At 46.5% G+C, this 26,468-nt stretch overlaps 2 protein-coding genes across 2 annotated transcripts; both read left to right on the top strand.

Annotated features, from left to right (window-relative positions):
* Positions 1–550: 550 nt before the first annotated feature.
* Positions 551–16,289, top strand: vcpip1 (valosin containing protein (p97)/p47 complex interacting protein 1). Its single transcript, XM_079570079.1, has 9 exons — positions 551–878; positions 2,368–2,460; positions 3,930–4,419; positions 5,940–6,352; positions 6,622–8,062; positions 10,898–10,984; positions 11,665–12,038; positions 14,321–14,479; positions 15,511–16,289. Exons 1-9 carry the CDS (start codon positions 708–710, stop codon positions 15,802–15,804), a joined length of 3,522 nt encoding a protein of 1,173 aa, XP_079426205.1. The 5' UTR covers positions 551–707; the 3' UTR covers positions 15,805–16,289.
* A 3,963-nt stretch (positions 16,290–20,252) lies between these two features.
* On the top strand, positions 20,253–25,659 carry dusp28 (dual specificity phosphatase 28). The gene is made up of 4 exons (XM_079570184.1): positions 20,253–20,416; positions 22,164–22,509; positions 24,726–24,833; positions 25,548–25,659. The coding sequence occupies exons 2-3, from the start codon at positions 22,165–22,167 to the stop codon at positions 24,825–24,827; spliced, it is 447 nt and encodes a 148-aa protein (XP_079426310.1). The 5' UTR covers positions 20,253–20,416; position 22,164; the 3' UTR covers positions 24,828–24,833; positions 25,548–25,659.
* Positions 25,660–26,468: the final 809 nt, after the last annotated feature.

The following is a 26,468-nucleotide window of genomic DNA, read 5'->3' as shown; positions in this document are numbered from 1 at the left end:
CTTCATAGTGAAATGATCTAGCATCTAGCTCCTTTAAAGTTTGAGCTAGTGACTAAAAGCCAGAGCCTGCAATGTGTCCATTCAGACAGCAGATGTCAGTATTTCACTGTTTAACATGGCTTTGTGACGAAAGAAGCGCAAAGTCAAGTCATTCACCTTTGCGCTTCATTAGCCCGCGCATGCTATCACCCTGTTTACAAACTTTATTGCCACACACGACCACACCCTTTTATTTGGATCACTGTCGCGCAAATGCCAATCCATCGGTGCCAATAATCAACTTCCTGGCGCAGCAAAAACACTACACGCTGATGCATTCTGGGAAATGTCGTCTCCTTAACATGTCGGTTCACATTCCTACTGCCCTCGGCTCGTGTGACTCCAGCTCTTTACCCCCGTGAGTCAGTTCACAACAGCAGTGTGTCCGAACTATGCTAACGCTATTAGCATTCGTATCTTTCGTACAATATATTAGCGAACATTTCTCAGTTGCACTACGTTACCCAGACCTCCCCGCGCCTTTACGTAGACGGCAACGGTCTGTCGCTAGCCGCTTCCGTGTTGTTCCCGTTCCTGTGTTTTCCTGCTGTTTGTTATTTTTTTGTCGCAAGCGTTGGCCAAAAGCCCCCTCCCTGTGACAGACAGCCCGGGCGCGGGGACAGTAAGATGATTTAGCGGAGGACCGGACTTGCGTGGTCACCGCCGTCATGTCGCTGCTGCAGGGCTCCAAGAAGAAGGACAAGCGCATTCTGTCCGGTACGTGCCCGGACCCGAGGTGCGAGGCTCGGCTGTTCTTCCCGGCGCACGGCGGCGTTAGCATCGAGTGCACCGAGTGTGGCCAGCGGCACGAGCAGAAGAGCCTGCTGCGGGTCGAGGAGGTGGGTGATCTCGGCTCGTTTGTGCGGATCGAGCCCTGCCTGGGTAACGCAGGGCTCCGGTGGTCCCTCTCTGCGTGTGTTCACTGGTGACTGTGCCAGTTTTGGAAGCCATGTCTAAGGTTTTGAATCTAACTCATTTGCTAAAACACCAGTGAGTCCAACATGTCCTCCTTGTTATCAGTCGCAGTACCTAGCTAGAAATCTAGATTTTCGTGACACTTTCGAAACTTAGGCCCAATGACAATGACAGGAGTAGATCCATACTTACGCTCCTCTGGTGTATGCGCAGTAACTAATGGACTATTCCTGTTTACAGGCTGAATATGAATGATAAAGATCATCATGATGCCTTGATGCACTTTTGTAGCATCAGAGGTTCAAGGAAGACAGGGCGACGATGACGACAGGCCACCGTTTTTCCACACTGAGACATGTTCTTACCTGAGCTTAGACGAGTTGATACGTACCTGTCTGGTCTTTGTGCGTACCCATGGAAGAGCGTGGTCGCTTCCACCTTCACCCCCGTTTGGAGCTATAGGAATATGCTGGGAGAGGCCAAATGCTAACAACATCTTTAGACCAGACAGGTCTAAGCTCAGGTAATCTAACATATCTCTGTTTGTAAAAATGGTGGCCTGTTCCTTTAAAATACGAATTGTGATCCGATTCCTGAGATGATCTGCTTCTTTGGTGATATCTTCATATTGTTTTTAGGTTTAGCGCAGCTCAATGCCCAGTCGCTGTTGGTCTAGAGCTGTGAGTGACCAGGGGATTTCATCATAGTTGAGATTATTTCGATACCGATAATACCAATAGCGAAGATTTTCCAGGCAGTACTATATCTCAAATACAGATCTTATTTGAGGCTCTGCAGCCACTAAAGCAGCTAATAATCAGGGCTTTTACATTTTTCTCTTTCACTGTATAGAGCGTTGTTTAAAGGAACTGGCCACTGTTTTTCCATACTGAGATATGTTCTTGCCTGAGCTTAGACGAGTTGATGTGTACCTGTCTGGTCTTTGTGCCCGTGGAAGAGCGTGGTCTCTTCTTGCTTCACCCCGTTTGGAGCTATAGGAATACACTGGGAGAGGCCAAATGCTAACAACATCTTTGGTCTTTATTGCGGGACACACAGTTCTTTCATACTGTGATATGTTCTTGAAGTGTCTTGCCTAAATACACAGCTATCACAGCTGGATTCCAACTGCAGACCTTTGAATATGTGAATAAATGCTCAAAATGATCAAACCGCAAACTTATAGGCCTTTAAGCGCTTTGACAGTTTTTGAAAATTCCCCAAATTTCCACGTTAAAGTTCCCATTGAAAGTTTGCAGCCTTAGTCTAGAGCAGGGATGTCCAAACCTCGCTGGCTGTCTGTCTGTTATCTCACAAAACATTTATTATGTTGGACTGACTCACCTCATGCAATCCTAACGTTCCTTTTCTTGACTTTGTTCCTTTTAATTGTACAGTACTTTTTATCTTTAGGTAACGGACCCTGATGTTGTACTCCACAACCTACTGAGGAATGCACTGCTTGGCGTCAGCTCTGCCCCGAAAAAAGGCACGGAGCTGGTGAAGGTGAGGACGTTTTCTTTGGGAGAGCTTACTCTGCTCCAAGGAATTATACAAGATCATTTAAATCTTTTTTCCCTTATTATCAAGTCTAAATCATACCTGTTGTGATTTGAGTCATTCATTCACATCCTGGATGTACCACGGCACAGTATACAACCACGGCTTATATCTGTATCGGGTCCTCTTTTTTCCAAAACAGATTGGTATTGATTCAGGTACTCACCAATACATGAAACTGGTTCGTTTTGGAGACAGCCCTAAATGTTTTGATGGGGAGTGAAGGAAGAAGGGTGTTAAACCTGTTAAGCACCGAGATTCAACAATTTAGCCAATAATCAATATTACGATTTTTCTTCCCCCGTTAATAACCTTTTATGGGCTGTTAAGCCGCTTTGCTCGACTCCTTGTTTCTCTTTGTTTAGTAGAAAAATGTTTTCATATTTCAGCATTTGTTAAAGTAGTGGTGGAGAAATGGTTCTCTGCTTTGTTTCTCCATCTGACTGTTTCAAATTGACCATATATGGGCAATCCCAAACATGCCATCTGTATCTATGACTCAGAGGAGCTGGGACATACATGACCCTACATCAGATATCTGCACATTTATTTATTTATTTTATTCATCAATCATGTGATTTCCCTTTATTTCATGATTTTACTACATACTTAATTTAGTTACAGAATTTGATCCTGTCATCCAGCAGAAATATAAATTCTGTCTGAGGCAGAATCTCCATGACTTCCTTCTTCGCCTGTCAGTCTGTGACTATGGCTGGGCACCCTTAAACTATACCAGTATTGTATAGGACATTTATTTTAGGTACTACTGATACAGAAAAAATAATAGTATCAAGTAAGCAGGTCCTGATAATATATGATATTTGTAGAGATCAAGTTTGTTGTTGCTGTTGGTCCTGGGACAGCATTAAAGGAAATGACTTGGTTGTTTCAGCTCAAATAAATGAAATAAATGAATGTTATTGTTCTGTTTTATGGTTCCATGTTTCGGTATCGAAAAAATGTAACAGTACTGAGCCCTTTCTGTGACAGACTGAAGTGCAGTGTGGCCTCAGCGTATTTAATGAAACAAGAGGCCACACTGTATTTAGTGTCATGTTACTGTCACTCATTGTGTTTGACCTAAAGCCTAACTCTGAACAGAGTCCATTCACATTTACACTGAGAAGATTGGAAGGGCGCCCCCTTGTGTCCACATGCCCGGACCATAGCCCGAGCCCCATTGGGTTCCATCAGGGCCTAAGAGGCTAGAGGGACAGGCAGAATTATGCGCAACAATGGGATGGAACATTGTTGCGCATAAAAATTAACTGAAGGGAATTTTTTGCAGGAAATGCAAGATTGTGAACAAGACGGAGGAATAGAACCTCCTTTTATTGGACAATTCAAAAAGGTTTACTTGGTAAATATTTGCAGACTTTTTGAATCCAAAATGTCGCTTTGGCTGCTCTCAGGTGATGGGCCTGTCCAACTACCACTGCAAGCTGCTTTCCCCGGTGCTGACCCGCTACGGCATGGACAAGCAGAGCGGCAAGGCCAAGCTGCTGCGGGACATGAACCAGGGCGAGATGTTCGACTGCTCGCTGCTGGGGGACCGCGCCTTCCTCATCGAGCCCGAGCACGTGTCCACTGTGGGCTACGGCAAGGACCGCTCGGGCAGCCTCATCTACCTCCACGACACGCTGGAGGAGGTGAAGAAGGCCAACGGGAGCAGCGAGTGCCTCATCCCGGTGCACGTGGACGGGGATGGCCACTGCCTGGTGCACGCCGTGTCCCGGGCGCTGGTGGGCAGGGAGCTCTTCTGGCACGCGCTCCGAGAGAACCTCAAACACAACCTGCAGCAGAACCTGGACAGGTACAAGGCGCTGTTCCAGGATTTCATCGACGCAGCCGAGTGGGAGGACATCATCAACGAGTGCGACCCGCTCTTTGTACCCCCAGAAGGTATGGATTGTATTATTTAGGACATGTGTGCCATTTTTTATATAGACTAACTTGGAGGCCAATTGCAGAAACCAAAGCCGCTCTTGAGTCCTCATATCTTTGATTACAAACTCTTACCAACATGTACTTGTTTTCTTTTCACAAACAATGAGAGGCTCAAATTGTTAGTTGTGGTCCAAACTCGAGGACGACCAATATATCGGCCACTATATGGGGATTGTACAATATGGGAAATTGGCCGATAAAAGGATATCTCCGGAACCTAAAGTGATGGAGACTTCTCGTTTTTCAAACTGAAAAGAGCTCAATCAGAACCTAAAACGAGCCTCCCACAACCTCGTGTTTTATATACGTATCCTATGTTGCAGTTGCACTTTTGCTTATCATTTCGGAACTATAAGAGATAGAGACTTACCATTTTTTGTTTTGATTTTCTTTCAAATGAGTTTCCTCTGAAGTACCTACTAAACATTACTATCCCAAATAAAGCCATATGCCTCTAATAAAGTGCCACCTGCTGTTACAGTTCAACACTGACACATTTCACAGATTAGACGGATCACATCAGACACAGGATTATAGACGAGACATTTTTCAAAATTAGAAAATATTGGCCAAAAATATCGGCGGTACACCAAACCATGGGGCTTTAAGTTTCCTCGAAATGAAAGCAAAGGCTCAAAATGCCTTCATTTAGGCCAGGGGTCTCCAACCTTTTTTTACCCGGCGAGCTACTTTTACACAACAAAAATGTCGGAGAGCTACTTATGCTTCAAAAACACTGGACTTCACCCTGAAAATTAGTATTCCAAAGAAAATGATTTGAGTTTTGTCCTTATACTTTACAATATTGACCAAACTGTTTGCAGATTGTGCTCAGCATTCTAGCTTCACAGCTAGAAGGTCAGGGTTCGATTCCCACCAGGGACGGGGCCTTTCTGTGTGGAGTTTGCATGTTCTCCCCGTGTCTGTGTAGGTTTCTTCCAGGTACTCCGATTTCCCCTACCACTAAAAACATGTACAATAGACCAGGATGAATGCGAGTGTGTTTGAGAGTGCGCATGGGGGACGATGGAATTAGCTTAGGCTACAATCCGGTGTGGCTTGTTTACATGCATGAGACCCATGTATGTTCATTAACATGCACTGTCCCGACCAAATAAACCATTAAATAAATTTGAAAATAAAATTTGAGTTATTAAGCGTGTAAAGATGTAGAAAGTCTTTGGCGAGCTACCTAGAAAGGCCTGGCGAGCTACTGGTTGGAGACACCTGATTTAGACCATTTACTTTAAAACAGTGACATGTGACTCTAACATGTATTTTGTCACTTTTATAAAGTATGGGATGGCGCATGGCTCCTAATTGCCGGTAAGAAACCACCAGAGGTCCCTATGCTAAAGTGACAGCCCTATTCGGATGCTTCTTATCATGGTGGACGCTGATGCACACCTGGTTTGGCCTTACACCTCTTACCAATGTACTGATTCCGGATATAACCTCTTTCTTTGTATTCGCAGGTGTTCCTCTGGGCTTACGGAACATCCACATTTTCGGCCTGGCTAACGTCCTGCACCGGCCCATCATCCTGCTGGACTCCCTGAGTGGCATGCGGAGCTCCGGGGACTACTCAGCCACCTTCCTGCCCGGCCTGGTGCCAGAGGAGCAGTGCAGGGGCAAGGACGGAAAACCCAACAAGCCCATATGCATCGCCTGGAGCAGCTCAGGACGCAACCACTACATCCCCCTGGTGGGCATCAAGAACACGGTGCTGCCCAAGCTGCCCACCCGCCTCCTGCCCAAGGCCTGGGGGGTACCGCAGGAGCTCATCTGCAGGTACATCAGGCTGGAGCCTGACGGGGGCTGTGTGATCGGAGGGGACCGAAGCCTCCAGGACAAGTACCTGATGAGACTGGTCAACGCCATGGAGGAGGTGGGTCTTTGGTTTTGTTCAGAGCTGTTTGTTTTTATTTAGAGGTATCGTCTACAAGACAATGTTTTTGAGCTATAAAACTGTATAAATTGAGATGTTTGAACCACATCTTTGCATATTTATGATGGTTTGCAAAAAAATTGCATCATCATAGTTATTGTTACGTCCATAAAAATTTGACATATACTTTCTTGTCAGTATTGCCCAGGCCAAAATCTATTCTCATCACTTTTGCTGCCATGAAGCTAAAGTGCACCCTCTCTGCGCAGGTTTTCATGGAGAAGCACAGCATCCACCCCTCTCTGGTGGCAGACGTCCACCAGTACGTTTATCGCCGCACTGGAGTAATCGGCATCCAGCCCGAGGAGGTCACCGAGGCCGCCAAAAAGTGCGTCCAGGAAAACCGCCTCCACCGCTGCCTGCTCTGTGGCGCCCTCTCCGAACTGCACGTGCCGGCAGACTGGCTCTCACCGGGGGGAAAACTCTACAATCTCGCCAAATCCACGCACGGGCAACTGCGGCCCGACAAGAACTACAGCTTCCCCTTGAACAACGTGGTGTGTTCGTACGACCCGCAGAGGGACGTGCTCGTGCCCGATTACAAACTGAGCTCGCTGGGAACGTGCAACTGGTGCCACGGGACGTCGGTGCGGCGCGTGCGGGGGAACGGGTCGGTGGTGTATCTAGACGGCGACCGGACGAACAGCCGATCGCAAGGGGGGAAATGCGGCTGCGGCTTTAAGCATTATTGGGAAAGCAAAGAGTACGACAACCTACCGGAAGCGTTTCCCATCACGTTAGAGTGGGGTGGCCGTGTTGTGAGGGAGACTGTGTACTGGTTTCAATATGAGAATGACTCTTCCTTAAATAGTAATGTTTATGATGTAGCCATGAAGCTAGTCACGAAACACTTCCCCGGCGAGTTCGGGAGCGAGATACTCGTCCAAAAAGTAGTCAACACCATCCTGCATCACACCGCGAAGAAGAACCCGGATGAGTACAATCCCGTGACTATAGATGGCGCCCATGCCCCGCTCATCTCCGCACCTGATCCTCAGCCCGCAGACCCGCCCACAAAGATCATTCTAACAGGCCAGAAAGCCAAAACGCTCCACAAAGAAGAGCTGACCATGAGCAAAGCCGAGCGCAGCCTTCAGCAGAACATCAGCGAGCAAGCCGCGCTGTCGCAGAAGCGGCGCACCGACAAGCTAAAGCAAGAGCAGAAGACGAGCGAGGGGCGGGTCTCTCCGGATAGCTCCTCCCCCTCCTCGTCTGCTCCGGCCACACCCACAAAGTCCCCGCTGTCGTCGGCATCCAATAAGGAGAAGAAGCTCCGTGTGACCACAAGCGACGGCAGACAAGCTATGCTAACGCTACAGGCTAACACCACGTTTACGGAGTTGCAAAAAAGCATCGCCAAGGAGTTTAACGTGCCTCCCTTACAGCAGTGCATACGCCACGGTTTCCCGCCCAAAGAGCTGCTCCCTCCTAAAGACGGCGAGGAGAACGAGCCGGTGGCGCTGCAGCACGGCGACAGGGTCAGCGTGGAGATCCTTGTGCGCAAAGGTGCGGAGAACGGCCAGAAGACGAACTCTCACTCGCCGGCGCCGGATAAGAGCCAGGAGACGGGAAGCAGCCGGGCGAGCCGCGAGCTGCAAGACGGCATCGATCTGGAGATGTCCTCGCTCTGTCTGCTCGCCACACTCATGGGTAAGATTTACACAAAGCTGACCGTCTCTTGGGGCGACAGTGTCTGCGTACACTGGTGTATGGATGACAGTGGGAACGGTGAATGGTTCCTGGATGTAAACATAGATATTTGTGACCATTTATGTCGGGCATAGTTACTAAACAAACAAATCACCCCTGCCACTCTCTCTGACGGTTCTCTGTGAAAGGGCCACATCCAGAATTACCCCACGTACTCGGGGACAAATACCCCCAGCATGTTGATGACATACACAGTCGCACAGTCATGTTCATACAGCGCAGGAGTTTCAGCAGTAAGCACTGGGCTCATGTCCTTCAGGTTTCTCAAAATGATGAAGAAAGACAGCAGTAAGCAAACCCTTATTCATCACCTTATATATAAAGACACCAACACTGGCACCAGATCAGAGGCTTTGGTGCTAATGACAGGCCTCCAATGGTTTGATTTGTCCCATTTATTAAAAGTAAGCGTAAGATGAAGAACAGCTCCACAGTCGCTGCATTTCATAACACACAGCATAAGAAAACTGTCCGGCTCCGACTTCTCACACCATTTTGAGGCGCGACAGCAGCAGGAACAGCTTAAGGATTTTTTTTTCACACGAAAAGCCAAACTGCCTGCAGTCAGATATTTCCAATGAAAATTCTCGGTTATAAGTTCACGCAGGCCCAGCTCAATTTGCTTCTTTCCATTTTAAAAACGGTGTCCGATTCCCTTTGTTTGCCTCTGTATTACGGCTGCAAATAACGAATATTTTGGAAATTGATTAATCTGCAGATTATTTTTTACAGTTAGTCGCTTGCCTGAGAAAGGAGCATAAAAAGATATTTTTTTCAAACTTTTAACCACGTAAAGCTGAAGTGGCTTGAGGACATGCTAATGGAGTAAGCTTGGTGTGAACATTTGTAAGAGGCTCTTAGTGCTAATTCTGCTTCTGATTGGATCATTTTCTTGAGACACAGACAGGTATTTATGAAATTTACAATGCACAACCCTCTACCTACTAGAAGGTTACTCTAGTGCAGGGGTCACCAACCTTATTTCAGCTGAAGGCTACTTTAAGAGCATTAAGTTGTTCGAGGGCTACCAGTTAAAAACAAATCCTAAAGACTTAAACGTACACTGTTCACTTATAGGATATTGACCCCATATTATATTAAAATAGCTTTATTTTAAACTCATACCGAGTCACAAGAACCAAAATAATTGTAATTTTAAGAATTAGATTCAAGACTTTAGAAAAAGTCCCAAGGGCTACTGGACATGCCCCAAAGGGCCCCTGGGTGCCCGCGGGCATCACGTTGGTGACCCCTGCTCTAGTGTGTTTTAAACCCACATAGTTTTTCATTAAAACTATGTGGGTTTAAAACATACCCACATGTTTTAAATGCCATGAAAAAATACATTTTCATGGCATTTTCGCTCTGTTGTGTTTGTGCAAACCAAGAAATGCTTAATCGATTACAAAAGTAGTGGTAACTATTTGAATAATTGATTAGTTTCAGTCCTATGTATATTATTTATGTCTGAGTACGGTACAACAACAGAACAGGGAGTCGCTGATGACATCACTGTCAGTCGAATGTGTGGGATTATGAGAAAGTTCTACTGCAGTCTCTTAAAGGTTAAACATGCACTAATGTCAAGGTTTGCTTTTACATGAAAAGTGCCACAATGCACTTTAAGTCAAAATAAATACAACTATATCACCTTCAGTGATTTGGGCTGAATGAGAAGACTTTGAGGCAGTTTTTGAGAGCATAAAGCAGGTCACATTTGGACACATTTGGACACATTTGGACGATTGAAAGGCTAATTCCATCATAATGACCTGCCCCTGGGAGGCCATGTGAGCAGAGTTATCAGAAGAAATGGTTTGTTTGTGTAAAGTAGAGACAGTAGGTCTCCTCAGAGTGACACAGGCTCTGTGCGGTGAGAATGTGCTGAGTGGGGCTGTTGGGATCAGGAGGCTTCAGGAAGGCCTCGGCTGGACTCGGCTGGACTCGGCTGGACTCTGAGCCCTGACGCTGCATTTCCTCCGCTCCTTTCACTGAGATCATGTGGAAATAAGAGAAAACATCAATCACGTGGCCTCAGCTCTGTATTGGATCATGTTTATCAAAACCGCTCCAGGAACGGAAGCTGTAAGACAGAAGGGAGCGGTCAGTGTGGCTCTGAAGGGAGCGGTCAGTGAGCGGTCAGTGTGGCTCTGGGGTCCCTGCCGTGGTAGAATTACTGTCACTTTTGAATATGTTGAAAATAATGGATACAAGTAACGTTGAATTAAAGAGAAATGTACATTTTCAGGGCTTATACAAACAAAGCTCATTCATGCCAGCAATATGGCTGGACTTTCTGAGCCAGATCCTATGTGGAGAATAGGCAAGAGACAAAAACAAACTAGAAAAGGATCAAATGAGGATGATGTGGTGCCTGTTCAGACCCTAACCCTATGTTTAATAATGACTAAAGAGGGACAAAAACCTCATAGGAACCAGGAACACCCGGAGCCAACCGCCGTTTCCTTCTGGTTTCAGGAAGACACAAGTCCATTCTTAGTCCTGGGTCCTGGGACCATAGACTCCATGACCCTCACATCTGTGTGTTCCTCATGCCCCTCACATCTGTGTGTTCCTCATGACCCTCACATCTGTGTGTTCCTCATGACCCTCACAGCTGTGTGTTCCTCATGCCCCTCACAGCTGTGTGTTCCTCACATCTGTGTGTTCCTCATGCCCCTCACATCTGTGTGTTCCTCATGACCCTCACAGCTGTGTGTTCCTCACATCTGTGTGTTCCTCATGCCCCTCACAGCTGTGTGTTCTGTGCTGCAGGTGAAGATGTCTGGTCCTACGCTAAGAAGCTGCCGCACTTATTCCAGCAGGGAGGAGTTTTCTACAACATTGTGAAGAAGGACATGGGTAAAACATTTCACTGATATTTGGGAATGTGTATTGGCTGATGTGGATGTGCATGTCTATAATCCTGTATCTGAAGCTTCTAAACTGTAATGTGTCAGTGTGTAACTGTGACAGCAGGGGGCGCTTTATTAGGGCCACAGGGCTGATTTATTCAGGACATTCATTTTTAGGAGGTACTTTAGAGGGAAAAACAAAAATCAGCTGATCAGCCGACTCATTTCATACTCTGACTGTGGCATTTATCCAAATGTCGGCCATATCAGTTGACCCAGTGTGGATTTAGTGTTTTGAGAACTTTCTCTAACTTGCTATATAGCATTTTGTTTTTTTGCCCTAGTTGCAGCTAAACGTAGCTCAAATTGGACGTTTTGAAGTTCTCTTCAGTTCTTTTTGTTGCTGGATTTGTTTTACAGACACAATGAGTTCTTCCCTGAGAATGGTCAGACACCTTAGCAGCTGGTTACCAACACTATCCTGCTCCTGGAAACAGAGCAGACCTTCATGACAGTCATTTAACACTGGTCAAATGCAGCACAAACGCCTGATGTAGGGATAGAAAGTTAGATCTAGTATAGGTGGTTAACTTTGTTTCTATTTCCACACTTGATTCACCAGTTTGTTGCTCTCTGAAACAATGTAACTTGTGACTTTCTTCATGCTAACATATGCGTGTGTGTCAGGACTTCTGGACGGGAAGCACTGCACCCTCCCTCACCTGTCGGGGAAGACGTTTGTGTACAGCGCGGCAGACGACCGTCTGGAGCTGTGCGTGGACACTGCGGGACACTTCCCCGTGGGCCCGGACGTGGAGGAGCTGGTGAAGGAGGCCATGCTGCAGCTGCGCTCAGAGGCCTCCAGGGGGAGCCGAGAGGGCAGTCCCGCTCACAGTGCTCTGAGGCTGGGCAGCGGAGGAGCGGTGCTGAGGAAGGAACACCTGCACAGTGTCACTGCCTTCCAGGGAAAAGGACACTCCCTGGGCAGCTCCAGCGGCGGATCACCTCCAGAGCAGCGAGCCGTCCTGCGCCAGCACAGCTCCGAGTCCAGCGGACTCACGGTAACTTTAACTCCTCTATGACCCATCTCTGACATCTGCGGCTGCTCCACTCCTACGTCACTGTTAGGGAACGCTCCTGATTGGTTGACACGCCGCAAATTTCCCCAAAAGAATCACAATCAGAATAGTTTTATTGCCTTGGTTTGAGAACAGGTTCACAAACTAGGATTTTTTCTCGGTGCACACGTGCTGCATAAAACATATAACACAGAATTAAGATAAAAATATGCTAAAAACTTGCACCTATAAGACTGTGGGGCATGCATTAAGAATATAAATATAAATAAAAAAATCAAATGAAAAGTGACGTATGGTAAAAAAACAACAATTTGACATTGAACAACAGAGGGATTGTATTTACAGATGTGACAGATGTGTAGGCGTATAAAGTGATATGAAGTCATTAAATGATGGTGATAAAGGGATAGGTGTGTGGACACACCTCACAGTGCAAGTACAGATTACATCTGTGAGTCTGTAACTAAGCTGTAGAGCAGGGGTCGGCAACGTCAGGCCCGGGGGCCAAATCCGGCCCTCCAGCACAGAACCTCTGGCCCTCAAGGTGATTTTGAGACACATAATGACACAAATCAGAAAGTACTTCAACATTTTTAAGGTTAAATGGGAGAAATACTGTCAATGCACCCAATATGATCATATCATGTACAACTCTGGCATTTATAGAAAGTGCACTGGAAAACAATGATAGAAACCTATGCCAAAGGAACAAGTTATTATTCTCTTCACAGATTGTATTGTATAATTTAAAGTACAAATATACAAATCTTTTTAAAAGTAAAAGTTCATTTGTCTGATTTCAAAGTGGGTTTTATGCTGGTTCCATTGGCATTAGCCTTTGTATCTTTAGCTTAGATTAGTCCAAACAGACTCAAATTCAATTGAGTCTGTTTGGACTAAAATTCATTTAAGATAGTCTTTTTTCCAGTGTCGTGCTTTACTTTGGCCTAAAACTGGCGGCTTCGGCCCTCGGTCTTTTTACAATGAAAAAAATTGGCCCTCCGTTAAGATAACTTGCCTACCCTGTAGAGACTTGTTTTTTGTTCATGAGTCTTATGGCGGGGAATAAACTGTTCAAGAGGCAGGAACTATGGATCTGGATAGACTGTAGCCTCCTGCCTGAGGGGAGAGGGGTGAATAGTTCGTGTCCAGGGTGAGAAGGGTCAGCTGTGATCCAAACTGCACGCCTCCGGGACCTGGAGGTGAACAGGTCCTGGAGAGATGGGAGCTCACACCTCAGCAGCACGCTCAATGCGCTGCAGTCAATACCTGGTCTGTAGAGTCAGGGTACCACACAGTGATGGAGGAGGAGAGGGTGGACTCGATGGTGCTTGGTGATTGGTCGGCAGCTTTAGTTTCCTCAGCTGCCGCAGGAAGAACATCCTCTGCTGGGCCTTCTTGATGAGGAAGCTGATGTTTGGCTGCCATTTGAGGTCCTGGATGATGGTGGTGCCCAGGAAACGGAAGGCGTCCGCGATGGAGATGGAGGTGGGAGAGTCTGTCAGGGTCTGTCAGACGGTGGGGCTGTGTCTTTCCTGAAGTCCACGATCATCTCCACTGTCTTCTGGGCGGTCAGCTCCAGGTTGTTGTGGCTGCACCAGGACGCCAGCCGGTCCAACTCTCTCCTGTAGGCGGACTCATCACCGTCCCAAATGAGCCTGATGAGGGTGGTGTCGTTCGCAGACTGGTGACTGGAGGTGCAGCAGTTTGTGTACAGGGAGAAGAGCCAGGGGGAAAGGACACAGCCCTGAGGACTTCCACAGCGTTTGTAGTCTGAGTGTCCGAGACGATCTTCCCCAGCTGCACGTGCTGTCTCCACCTGCAGAGGGAGTCGGGCACGCTGGGCTGGTAGAGCTTGTCTTTAGCAGTCCAGGGAGGATGGTGTTGAAGGCAGAGCTGAAGTTCACAGTTTAGGCACAGAGCAGAAAAACTGTCCTCAAAACAGCAGCTTTGTATGATAGATGGCCTGGCCTAGATTAGCTCTGGCCTAGATTAACCCTGACCTAGACTAGCCCTGGTCTAGACTAGCCATGGTCTAGATTAGCGCTGGACCAGACTCCAGATTAGCCCTGTTTTATATTAGCCCTGGTCTAGATTAGCCCTAGTCTAGATTAGCCCTAGCCTCTATTAGTCCAGGTCTAGATTAGCCCTGGCCTAGACTAGTCCTGGTGGTCCTGGGGAAGCCAAATGTTTCCTGAGGTGCTACTTGATGTGTGAACTTTAAAAAACACCGCATTGTTTGAGTCGTTCATTTGCTGTTTCAGAATAAAGGCCACACATTGGCCAGCTCCATTGGAGGATCCTCCCCCCCAGACCATCGACCAATCACGCGTCAGCACAGCAGCGGCGTGGATCTGAGTGCCAGTGTGACCCAGGCCCCTGCAGATCTGTCGGACATCGCTGAGGACGCGTCCAGAGAACTGGTATGAAGCCTTCAGTATGATGATAACGTAATAATTATGCCCCATAGGGTATGAAGGTAACGTCACAGTGTTGTAGATACTAGGAGGTGTGGCCGAGCGAGAAGGAAGGAAGTTCCTTAGACGTTTTCTGTTAGACTATAAACATATTAAGTACAAGTACTAAATATAGTACAGTACGGCAAAGTCAAGTCAAGATCGGGTCTGTATACAGTATGTTTTCACAAAGAAGATTGTGAAAACAAACAAAAACACATGGTTATGGTTGGCCTTCCGTGTTCTGTGGCTGTTTGCTTCTCTCCATGTCTCTGTATCTCTGCAAAAGACATCCATAATTAAGCGTTTGTTAAAGTAGTGGTGTTTTCCCTCTGGCAGCCTCTAACTTCCATTTGTGGCCGCCTGTGTCCATGAGCTAACCTCTGGGGGGCGCTACTGCGCACAGCTCAACAGAGGGAGCTGAACAAATGACTAAACCTCTCTAAAGTATAAGTGATCATGTTATTGTTACATCCGGGAGCTGTGGAAGGTCATATCTGTCTGCTCCACCCACAGCCACAGCTTTATTTAAAGCAGCTACACCCCTTTTGTTTAAAACTGCAGCACAATGCAAAGGAAAGTGGAGTAAACAGATTTGACAATGGGGTTCATATAGACTGTTTTTCCTTCCCTTCCACATGAATCCTGTTGCGCTGCTGCTGCTGCACATGTAAACAAACATCTCCTCGTGCTGCCCTCATCGGCTGCAGCTCGGTTTGTTTGTGCAAGTGTGAGCGTTAAGGGCATCCACACTTTTCCTCAAACGAGCTAGAGAATGGCTTGGTTCAGATGTCAAGTGTGAGTGTGCCCGAAGAGGCTGAAAACTCCAGTCGAGAAGCTTTTAGATTTGGGTAAAGCTGAACTGGGCAACACGTCCGTGGTTAAGGACGGAATGGCAGCTGAAATGAGCCATAAATGTGTGGACAGGTCGAGCCCGAGCTAATGTGCACGCATGTTTCTTTTATCGTCTCATCTTGACTTGTTCATGTGGTCACCAGGGTAACGCCTCCCGCGAGCTGGTCCGCATGGCCCCGGGCTTCCTGACCATGAGGGAGGGGGGCCGCGGGCCGGACCCCGAGGCCATGGAGCAGCAGCGCCGAGCCCTGCAGGAGATGGTCTCCTCCATACAGGCCTCCATGGAGCGCAACCTGAGGGAGCAGAGGCACAGGACGAGCCCGGGCAGCCAGACGCAGCAGAGCGCGCCCCCGCCGCGGCCACAGGGGGAGGAGCACGAGGACATGGACAGTCAGGAGCCCGAGCCCAGCGCCGCAGAGCCCATGGACCACTCCTGATTAAGCCCCTGCTCCCCTCCAGCTGCCCAGGCAACGGCGTGAATCAAAGGCTTGCACTTTCTGTTCAGCAACGAGCACTAACCTACGTCTAAGCCCAATGATCAGGGGGTACAGCTGTTCTTCGGCTTATTTTACAGACTTCAGTTGGCTGCCTTTTAGGAAACGAAGAGAACTCCTCTGACGACACGATGAAATGGAAACAGATCTATACTGCGTCTTTTATTTTCCTAATATAATAACCATACCAACTTATAAACACCGCAGGACTTCTACCTCCCTGTGAAATGTCCTGAATATATTCTAATACTGGAAATCAACTGTCAGATACAACTCTTATCTAAGCTCTCAGTCTCACTTTTCCACTGTAGCCAAGGTTTTCAAAAAAGTGGTCATCAGTGCTAGCGGTTAAATATTAACATCATTTCCCTCACTTCCAAAGAGACTCCTTCAGTTCATGTGGCGTTGCTGGTCTGCACACGAGGCTTAAGTTCCTCAGGCACAACGAGGGTTAAGGAAAACAATGTGGAATTGTTGAATATTTTTAAGGGTACGTTTGTGAAAGACACTTAACATATGGTTCCTCTGTTTGGTGGAGTATTTGCAAATGTGAAGGAATGGAATATGTCCAGACCAGTGGAACCGCATGAACTGGTGGGGGTTTCAAACGTTCTTAAACCGAGAGTAAAGCAGACTACTTGAAACCATTTGCTACAATCCAACGTGAATGTTAAAGAGAGTGCGGTTTGTGGGTGGGAGCATCACACGTGGCTATAATCCAAAAGTTTGTCTTTGCACATGATCGATCCGTGTTGTTTGCATCACCTGCTTTTTCTTCCGTCTTCACTGCTCACCCGACAGGTTTTCTGCTTTCAGAACCAAGTATCTATCCTCAACTATTGAAAAATGTCACTTTGAGCACGTGGTGTATGGCTTCTTCTGTTGGAATTTGAATTGTAGCCAAAATAGAACGCTCACTCCTGCTAGCGCCCTAAATATGAGCGAGGGTCGGAGTCTTCCACTGGTTTACAGCACTGACCTGAACTCTCCACACTCTCACTTCAGATTAATGAAGGGAACTTAGTTTATGTATAATCCACAGCCAGGCTCAGACAGTATCTATATCAACAACGTCTCGCTCACTCTGTTTAAAGACTCATTATTTTACCCATTGTTTATTTCCCATTAAATATTACGTTATTATAAAACAAAGATGGCTTCTCAGCTCTGAACAATAACACATCCTTTAATTAAAGACCGTGGAACAGATTTTCTCCATTTTCAATTGGAAATTTTTGTTTGGAAAGTTTTGTTGAAGGCACTATATCTGATTTTTTTTTTTAAATTAAACATTGAAAGAGGAAGCTACTAAATTAGACTGTGGACCAAGCTCATTCGTAATTTGTGTACGTATTTGTAGCGTCCCAATTCTCAGGGACCAGTTTGTGGCACATCTCAGAACTTGTGGTCACTTTCACAGGAATGAAAACTTGCAAGTTCATGAAATTAATACAAAGTAGGGCTGCATGCGAAACTGAGGTTTTCTTTTTTTTCCCTGCTTTGCCGTTTGTGTGAAAGAAATGTTCACCAATTATGGAGCTTCGCTTCCTTAGGCTGCTGCCAGTCCAGAGTGAGTGCAGGAGAACCGTGTTTGTCTGCAGTGAGTTATAAACAAACTCCTGTCTCGCAGCACAAACTATTCTCACGCTAGGAACAAACGAAATGATCATTTACTGAGGAGTGGGGAGGTGTGGTTAAAACAACACGTAACAAAACATCTTTACAGACGGTTTTTGACAGAAATATGAGGCGGATTTTCATAAAACAAGCAGCGTTTGAAGCTTGTGATTCAGAGAACGCTTTAATGCAGCTGAATAGGGAGAAAGAGTGAGAGTGCCGCGTTTATTTGAGAATGATTAAAACTGAGGATGTTTTTCTGACAACTCCTAAAGTGTCTCTGCCTCTCGTAGATTTGTATCTTGTTGCTGCATGAAGCTAAATATATGATAAAAATATGTAATAACAGCACCATGATGCTTAAACAGCAGTTTTAAAAGTGCAGCTCATTTACATGAAAATAAAACAGGCTATATATAAAATATTAAAATTCGCACAGTGTTTTTTCCACAAATGTCAAGGTTCGCAATATATTAAAGTAGTAAAGGGTACAAAAAAAATGTCTTCCCACAACAACAAAAATCAGGGATAGTGCCTTTAACATTACTGTGCAAGTAGCAATGTGAATCGCCTTCTCCCTCTATTTCTTTGAAAAGAGGGAACTTCCAAGTTATCAATACATTTAGCAGTATTTACATCTTTGTTTTAGTTAAATCAGCATTTTGACCTTTACCCCTTAGTGCAGCTGAGCTGACTTACTGAAGTCATGCTTAAACCCCCCCTTTGTGTGCATCTGAAAGGCTATGGGAAAACGAAACAGCAAATGAACATCCAGAACCAGAGGTGAACAGGCACTATGGGCTCCAGACATGTTCACTGAGGGCCAGGGTCCCGTGGCCAGTGCAGGTGTACAACATTTTAAAGACATTTGTAGAGATTGGAATTTTAACGGAAAAAACACTTAAACCCACACTCTCTGGAAACCTATTGTGATTGTATTGAGACTGTGTGAGCACCTGTGTCACGTGCCGTGGGCCGATGGCTGAGCTGTGTATAATTTTTACATAATGTAGCATATATTTGACTTGTACAGAGGTTATTCTAATGATTTGGTTCACCTGTTTGCATGTGACGGCTTTTCGAGTGACAATAAAGCCACTTCCTCATGGGCTCTCGGTTTGGTCTGTCCCTCAAGACTTACGGTCCTACATTATAGGACACTACGGGTACGTTTTAGGACACTATGGGTCTGTTTTAGGACACTATAGGTACGTTTTAGGACACTATAGGTACGTTTTAGGACACTATGGGTACGTTTTAGGACACTATGGGTACGTTTTAGGACACTAGGTACGTTTTAGGACACTATGGGTACGTTTTAGGACACTATGGGTACGTTTTAGGACACTATGGGTACGTTTTAGGACACTATGGGTACGTATTAGGACACTAAGTGAACATTTTGGCACACTATGGGTACATTTTAGGACACTCTGGGTACGTTTTAGGACACTCTGGGTACGTTTTAGGACACTCTGGGTATGTTTTAGGACACTCTGGGTATGTTTTAGGACACTATGGGTACATTTTAGGACACTATGGGTACGTATTAGGACACTATGGGTACATTTTAGGACACTATGGGTACATTTTAGGACACTATGGGTACGTATTAGGACACTATGGGTACATTTTAGGACACTATGGGTATGTATTAGGACACTATGGGTACGTATTAGGACACTATGGGTACGTATTAGGACACTATGGGTACGTATTAGGACACTATGGGTACGTATTAGGACACTATGGGTACGTATTAGGACACTATGGGTACGTTTTAGGACACTATGGGTACGTATTAGGACACTATGGGTACGTATTAGGACACTATGGGTACGTATTAGGACACTATGGGTACGTATTAGGACACTATGGGTACGTATTAGGACACTAAGTGAACATTTTGGCACACTGGGTACATTTTAGGACACTATGGGTACATTTTAGGACACTATGGGTACATTTTAGGACACTATGGGTACGTTTTAGGACACTATGGGTACATTTTGGCACACTCTGGGTACGTTTTAGGACACTATGGGTACGTATTAGGACACTATGGGTACGTATTAGGACACTATGGGTACGTTTTAAGACACTAAGTGAACATTTTGGCACACTGGGTACATTTTAGGACACTATGGGTACATTTTAGGACACTATGGGTACGTTTTAGGACACTATGGGTACATATTAGGACACTATGGGTACGTATTAGGACACTAAGTGAACATTTTGGCACACTCTGGGTACGTTTTAGGACACTATGGGTACATTTTAGGACACTATGGGTACGTTTTAGGACACTATGGGTACATTTTAGGACACTATGGGTACATTTTAGGACACTATGGGTACGTTTTAGGACACTATGGGTACGTTTTAAGACACTAAGTGAACATTTTGGCACACTGGGTACATTTTAGGACACTATGGGTACATTTTAGGACACTATGGGTACATTTTAGGACACTATGGGTACGTTTTAGGACACTATGGGTACATATTAGGACACTATGGGTACGTATTAGGACACTAAGTGAACATTTTGGCACACTATGGGTACATTTTAGGACACTATGATATATTATAAATATATTATATTATATATATTTATATTATATTGCTATATATTATATATTATATTATATTCACAATAAGAAAAAAAGTCTCTCTTCCCTACCCATGCAGCTGTGTTCTTCTCAGTGTGACCATCAGGGGGCGCCACAGACTGGACAGGAGGAAGGAGTGTGGTCTAAGGGGCACTAGGACCTGGAGGAGAGCTGGGGCACAGTGACACCCATGTGTTTACTCCAAGGAGAAGCAGCAGTAAATAGCACTGCCAGCCACACTGCTCTGCACCCATGGGTGACTGTGGTCTGTGTGGGTGACCCTCATGTGTGGACCTCTGCGGGGCCGGGCCCAGCCTTTTCAGGTCAGTGTGCGTTATTTTAACTCGGCGGTGTCCCAGTTCTGCGGAGGACGGGTCTATTTTTACCATGTTCTGTGAAGCTTTAACAGCTAACACCTTCAATGGTTCTACACCAGGGGGACAAAGACCCCAGGGGGACAAGGACCCGCTAAGTTGCCCTGAGCCTCAGGACCTGGGGGGCCCTTATATATAAAAAAAAGATGAAACCTTTTTTGCCCCAGGCTCCAGCAAGTCTATCAATGGCTATGATGCCTTCTTATACATTGTCTATAATGCCTTACACTGCCATAAGGTTTAAAGTGTATTTAACGCCACATCATGTCACATTCCAATAAAATGCAAGCCTTTATTTTCTAACAAAAATCCCTAAAATTGCCCAAACAAACCTGTGTTTGCACCTTTGTGTCCTGTGAAAAGTGCGATATTATTGCGTTAAGTACAGTACATGTACAGTGGGTTGAGTAAAGTATCCGTACCACTTTCACTTTTCAACATTTTGCAGCGATATGGACTACAAACATAAATATATATAAATGAAAATGTATGTGAAAGACACACATCCAGTGACACACAAGTAAAAGGAAATTTATATATGATTTTGAACTTTTTTTTTCTAAATAAAAAACTGAAAAGTGGGGTTTGCAAAAGTATCTATACCCCCTGAGTTAATACTTTGTGGAACTGTATGGCCATGGCCTCCAAATCCGAGGCCATGGTTCCCCTCTTCAGGTCAGTGGGGAGTCGTTGCCTCAAGTGGAGGAGTTCAAGTATCTCAGGGTCTTGTTCGCGAGTGAGAGATGGATGGAGCGTGAGATGGACAGACGCATGGGTGCGGCGTCAGCAATCGAGGGCAAAGCTCTCGATTTACCGATCGATCTACGTTCCCACCCTCACCTATGGTCATGAGATTTGGGTCATGACCGAAAGGACAAGATCGCAGATACAAGCGTCTGAAATGAGTTTCCTTCGCAGGGTGGCTGGGCGCACCCTTCGAGATCAGGTGAGGAGCTCAGTTACCCGGGAGGAGCTCAGAGTAGAGTCGCTGCTCCTTCACGTCGAAAGGAGCAGCTGAGGTGGCTCGGGCATCTGTTCCGGATGCCTCCTGGTCGCCTCCCGCGGGAGGTGTTCCAGGCATTTCCTAGTGGGACAAGGCCTCGTGGAAGACCCAGGACACGCTGGAGGGACTATGTCTCTGAGCTGGCCTGGTGTGGCCCCGGGGTCAGAACAGCTGGAGGAGGTGTGTGTGGATCGGGAAGTTTGGGCATCTCTGCTGAGACTGCTGCCCCCGCGACCCGGCCCCGGATAAAGCGGAAGAAAATGGATGGACGGTGTTCTGGAAGACAGTTTCAGTTTCCACCCAGTTTCAAGTCTTTTTCAGACTCCAACATGTTTTTGTCCAAGTTTTCCCTGTATTTGGCCCCATCCATCTTCCCATCGACTCTTCCCTGTCCCTGCTGAAGAAAGCCCCCCCAGAGCATGATGCTCCACCACCATGTTTGACAGTGGGGATGGTGTTTTCAGGGTGATGTGCAGTGTTACTTTTATGCCAAACATAGCGTTTTGCATTTAGACCAAAAAGTTCAATTTTGGCCTCATCTGACCAAAGCACCTTGTTCACATGTTTGCTGTATCCCCCGGGTCTTATTGTCTTACTTCTTACATGGATATATATCATATTATTGTAACTGTAGGACAGTGACCTCGATAAAGCCCTGAGGTAAAGTCAAAGCTGTGTTGTCGCCCCCTGCAGGATGCTGGAGCTGTGTAAAGTCACCTCGGCGCTGTACATCTCAAACGCTCGCTCGGCCTGCAGTACCGAGCTGCTCCAGCGGGAGGCGGTGACGCAGTGCATCAACGCCACCAGGCAGCAGCCGTTCCCCCCGGCGACGGTCGCCAGGATGCGCGTGGACGTGTTCGACGACCCGAACGAGGACCTGTACGCGCACTTCGACGGCTGCGCGGACGCCATCGAGGCCGAGGAGCAGCGCGGCGGCAAAACGCTGGTCTACTGCAAGAACGGGCGGAGCCGGTCGGCCGCCATCTGCACCGCCTACCTGCTCAAGTACCAGCACATGACACTGGAGGGCGCCCTACAGGTGAGGGTTAAAGGTCCTATATCATGCAAAATCGACTTTTTGGAGCTTTTAGCCATGTTGTTATGCTATTTCCTTATTAAAAACACCCCCAGAGTGGTTTGTGGCTTCATTCACGCAGCTCTCCGCAATCCTCCTGAATCCTGCTCTCTGAGCAGCTGCTCCTCCCTCTCCTCGTGAACGACTGAGTGTTCAATTGTGTCGTAACAACGGCGGAACGGAAGTGCTCGACGTCTGTAATGTAATGTCTTAATTCTATGCTTACGGCCTGATTTTAATTTGTAAAACAGCGTTTTCATTATTTCTGTCGTAAGAGAGAAACAAAGAGTAAAAAATGAAAAAAAAAAAAAAAAAAAAAAAAAAAAGGATGTGTCCGAGGTGCTTCCAGGTCAGCTGTGGCCAAAACAAACACATCGCGTCTGAACAGATCAGTCATGTTTGCGCTGCAGCTGTGAAGATGGAGCTCGTTAGCTACTCTGGACACACCTGTTCTTCATTCTTAACTAACGATAATGTCACGGAGAAAAAGAAGCGCGTTTGGCTACGAGGACGAGGAGTTTATATTCAACCCTTTTCAGGAAGAGGCCACTCAGCTGTTTTTTTCTCCGGGATTCAGCGACTATCAGCCAGAATATTGTTTTTCTGTGACTGTCTCTGATGGATGTTTGGTGAACCTTCGCCAGAATCAAAGTGGATTAACTTTTATAACCAACGCGAGTCCCATAATGTAGACAGCGATGGACCAGAGAGTGAGTCAGTCCAAACGCGGGTTAGCTTGTGTGTTAGCATATTAGCATGTGTGTTAGCCATTTATGAAGCTGTGTTGCAGATGTCAACTCCTTATAACTGCATCGTGAAGTAACTTCACTTATTGCTGTTTATTTATATTACGGTAAAGTTGTATGTGCGGAGAGAGGGGGCGGAGTTAACTGAATCGAAGCGTTCTGTCTTCCGGGTTTGAAAAATACCTCCAGAAAACACTTATATTTATCACAAAAATGAGTGCTCCATAATGGTAGAGGTACAATATATCATATAAATGCCTATACTTAACTTTGGAATGGCTAAAATAGCATGATATAGCTCCTTTAAATGCATTGTATCTATGGCAACGCAGGACAACCAGTGGCAGACGGCAGACATTGACAGACTTAGAAACACAAATGAAAAGGCTAGTCCGTCAGTTAGCCCGCTCAATGTATTTTTCCTATAGCCGTTAGCATCAGCCATCAAACATCGCAAATTATTTTACAAATATTACAATCCAAATGTTTCCAGCTGTTGTCATCCATCCACAACTTAACCTTTTACCCCCCGCATTAACCAAGTGTGTTTTCTCCCATTCAACTTTATCCAAATCTAAAGGCTGACAGCCTACAGGCCAGTGTAACGCCTCATTTGAATGCTAAGACCTACAAAGCGGATCTTTGGTGCTATTTGTCACCTGTTTGGCTGCTTTTTTGTTGCTTTTTCATTTTGGTCCCTCTTTTTTGTTGCACTTTCATCCTCAATTACAGCTCTTTTTTTTTACGCTGTTCTGACGCCTTTTTCAAGAAGCTTTTAGATGTGGGTAAAGCCCAAATGTGCTCGATTTAAAGGTTAAGAGGTTAAAGGTGAGATCAAAACCACGTTAGAAATCATTTATGAAAGTACAGATCTTTTGTTACTTTAGATACCAAGTAGTGAATTAAAGTGTTCTCTGGGCTAAAGGCAATGAGAAAGAAACCACAGAAGTGAAACATACCTCCCCATACTTAAGTATTGATCCTGGCTTCCTTATTCATGAAGCCAAATAGATTTTTGACCAGCAGCTCACGGAAAGTTTCAAACATGTGGGACATATGAGAAAACAGTCCTGTCACTTGGCCTGTTGAACCTTTGGTCTGTGGACACCAAAGGATGATCTTGTGTCCACAGACCGACAGAGTTTTCAGCTCTTAGCCCCTACCTTGTCCAAGCGCTTTTTCTCCACTTAGGCTTTACCCAAATCTAAAAGCTTCTTGAACAACATGTCAAAACAGAGACAAGAAGGAGAAAGACTATGCAACAAAAAGAGACAAAAGCACGACAACAACGCAACAAAAAAAAGCTACAATCAGTTTTCTTTTAAATTAACCTGTTGCTCTCCAGTCAAGAAGCTTTGTAGATTTGGGTAAAGCCGAACTGGAGAAAGTGCGCTCGGTTCAGAGGTTAAGACCAAATGTTCTCTGTCGTCCCAGAAAGTGAAAGAGGCGCGTCACGTCATCGAACCCAACCCAGGCTTCATGTCCCAGCTGCAGCGGTACGAGGACGAGCTGAGGGGGAGGAGGGAGCTCTGCTGACCAGAGGCTCTGCTGACCAGAGGGAGCTCTGCTGACCAGAGGGAGCTCTGCTAACCAGAGGGAGCTCTGCTGACCAGAGGGAGTTCTGCTGACCGGAGGGAGCTCTGCTGACCAGAGGGAGCTCTGCTGACCAGAGGGAGCTCTGCTGACCGGAGGGAGCTCTGCTGACCGGAGGGAGCTCTGCTGACCGGAGGGAGCTCTGCTGACCAGAGGGAGCTCTGCTGACCGGAGGGAGCTCTGCTGACCGGAGGGAGCTCTGCTCTGCTGACCGGAGGGAGCTCTGCTAACCGGAGGGAGCTCTGCTGACCGGAGGGAGCTCTGCTGACCGGAGGGAGCTCTGCTCTGCTGACCGGAGGGAGCTCTGCTAACCGGAGGGAGCTCTGCTGACCGGAGGGAGCTCTGCTGACCGGAGGGAGCTCTGCTGACCGGAGGGAGCTCTGCTGACCGGAGGGAGCTCTGCTGACCGGAGGGAGCTCTGCAGACCAGAGGGAGCTCTACAGACCAGAGGGAGCTCTGCTGACCGCCGCCCCTCAGAGACAAAGAGGAGGGAGCTCTGCTGACCACCGCCCCTCAGAGACAAAGAGGAGGGAGCTCTGCTGACCGCCGCCCCTCAGAGACAAAGAGGAGGGAGCTCTGCTGACCGCCGCCCCTCAGAGACAAAGAGGGGGAGCTCTGCTGACCGGAGGCTCTGCTGACCGGAGGGAGCTCTGCTGACCGGAGGGAGCTCTGCTGACCAGAGGGAGCTCTGCTGACCAGGGGAAGCTCTGCTGACCGGAGGGAGCTCTGCTGACCACCGCCCCTCAGAGGGAATTCAAAATGGACAATGTTGCCGGACTAAACCCGCTACAGAGGCACGAGGTCAGAGAGCATCAGTATGTCATGTTTTACATGTAACTTTTGACCCGATAAATAAAATCAAACACAAGCATTTTATCACGGCTGTTTTGTTTGACAAAGTGACCGCTAAAGCAGTGACCGCTAAAGCAGCTCACGTCTCCTCAGACCTGACTTGGACATCATCCATTTTCCTTAACCACGGGTAAAGCATGAGGTTCAGGTGGTTTTCACACACGTTGGAGCTTTGTGGACCGACTTCACTGTTAGTTCAGTTCACAATCTTTAACTGTGCATTTGACTTATTCCCATGACAACGGGCATCAAGCATAGATGGTCCTGATGCTGATTACAAGTCTTCCTCAGGTGTGTGTGTGTGCGTGCGTGCGTGCGTGCGTGTGACAAAAACAATCAAATGTATAGTAATAAACGCCATAAATGCCATAAATCACCAAATGGGGAAAAGTCCATAACAGGCGAAATATACAATAAATATAATATTTGCAGGTACTCTGAAATAAACACACCGCTCACTTACTTGCATCTAAGGACTCACACAGCACTCATACAAACTCATACAAACTCATACAAACTCATACAAACTCATACAAACTCATACAAACTCATACAAACTCATACAAACTCATACAAACTCATACAAACTCATACAAACTCATACAAAGCGCAGGATTGGCAAAGGATGGCAATTCTCTGCACCGTGGCTGTTGCTCTCGTGGCACCGGACCACACCAGAAGCCTCTATTCCACATTCACTCCACGATCTACATGCATGTATCCACTCTACTC

This window comes from Gobius niger, assembly GCF_951799975.1.
Source record: "Gobius niger genome assembly, chromosome: 13".
NCBI lineage: Eukaryota > Metazoa > Chordata > Actinopteri > Gobiiformes > Gobiidae > Gobius > Gobius niger.
This window is presented reverse-complemented; position numbering and strand designations above follow the sequence as displayed.

Coding starts and splice junctions, on each gene's coding strand:
- dusp28 (XM_079570184.1), top strand. CDS start 22,165: ATGCTGGAGCTGTGTAAAGTCACCTCGGCGCTGTACATCTCAAACGCT. Junction 22,510..24,725: donor CACTGGAGGGCGCCCTACAG/GTGAGGGTTAAA, acceptor CTGTCGTCCCAG/AAAGTGAAAGAGGCGCGTCA.
- vcpip1 (XM_079570079.1), top strand. CDS start 708: ATGTCGCTGCTGCAGGGCTCCAAGAAGAAGGACAAGCGCATTCTGTCC. Junction 10,985..11,664: donor CATTGTGAAGAAGGACATGG/GTAAAACATTTC, acceptor CGTGTGTGTCAG/GACTTCTGGACGGGAAGCAC. Junction 14,480..15,510: donor AGGACGCGTCCAGAGAACTG/GTATGAAGCCTT, acceptor TGTGGTCACCAG/GGTAACGCCTCCCGCGAGCT.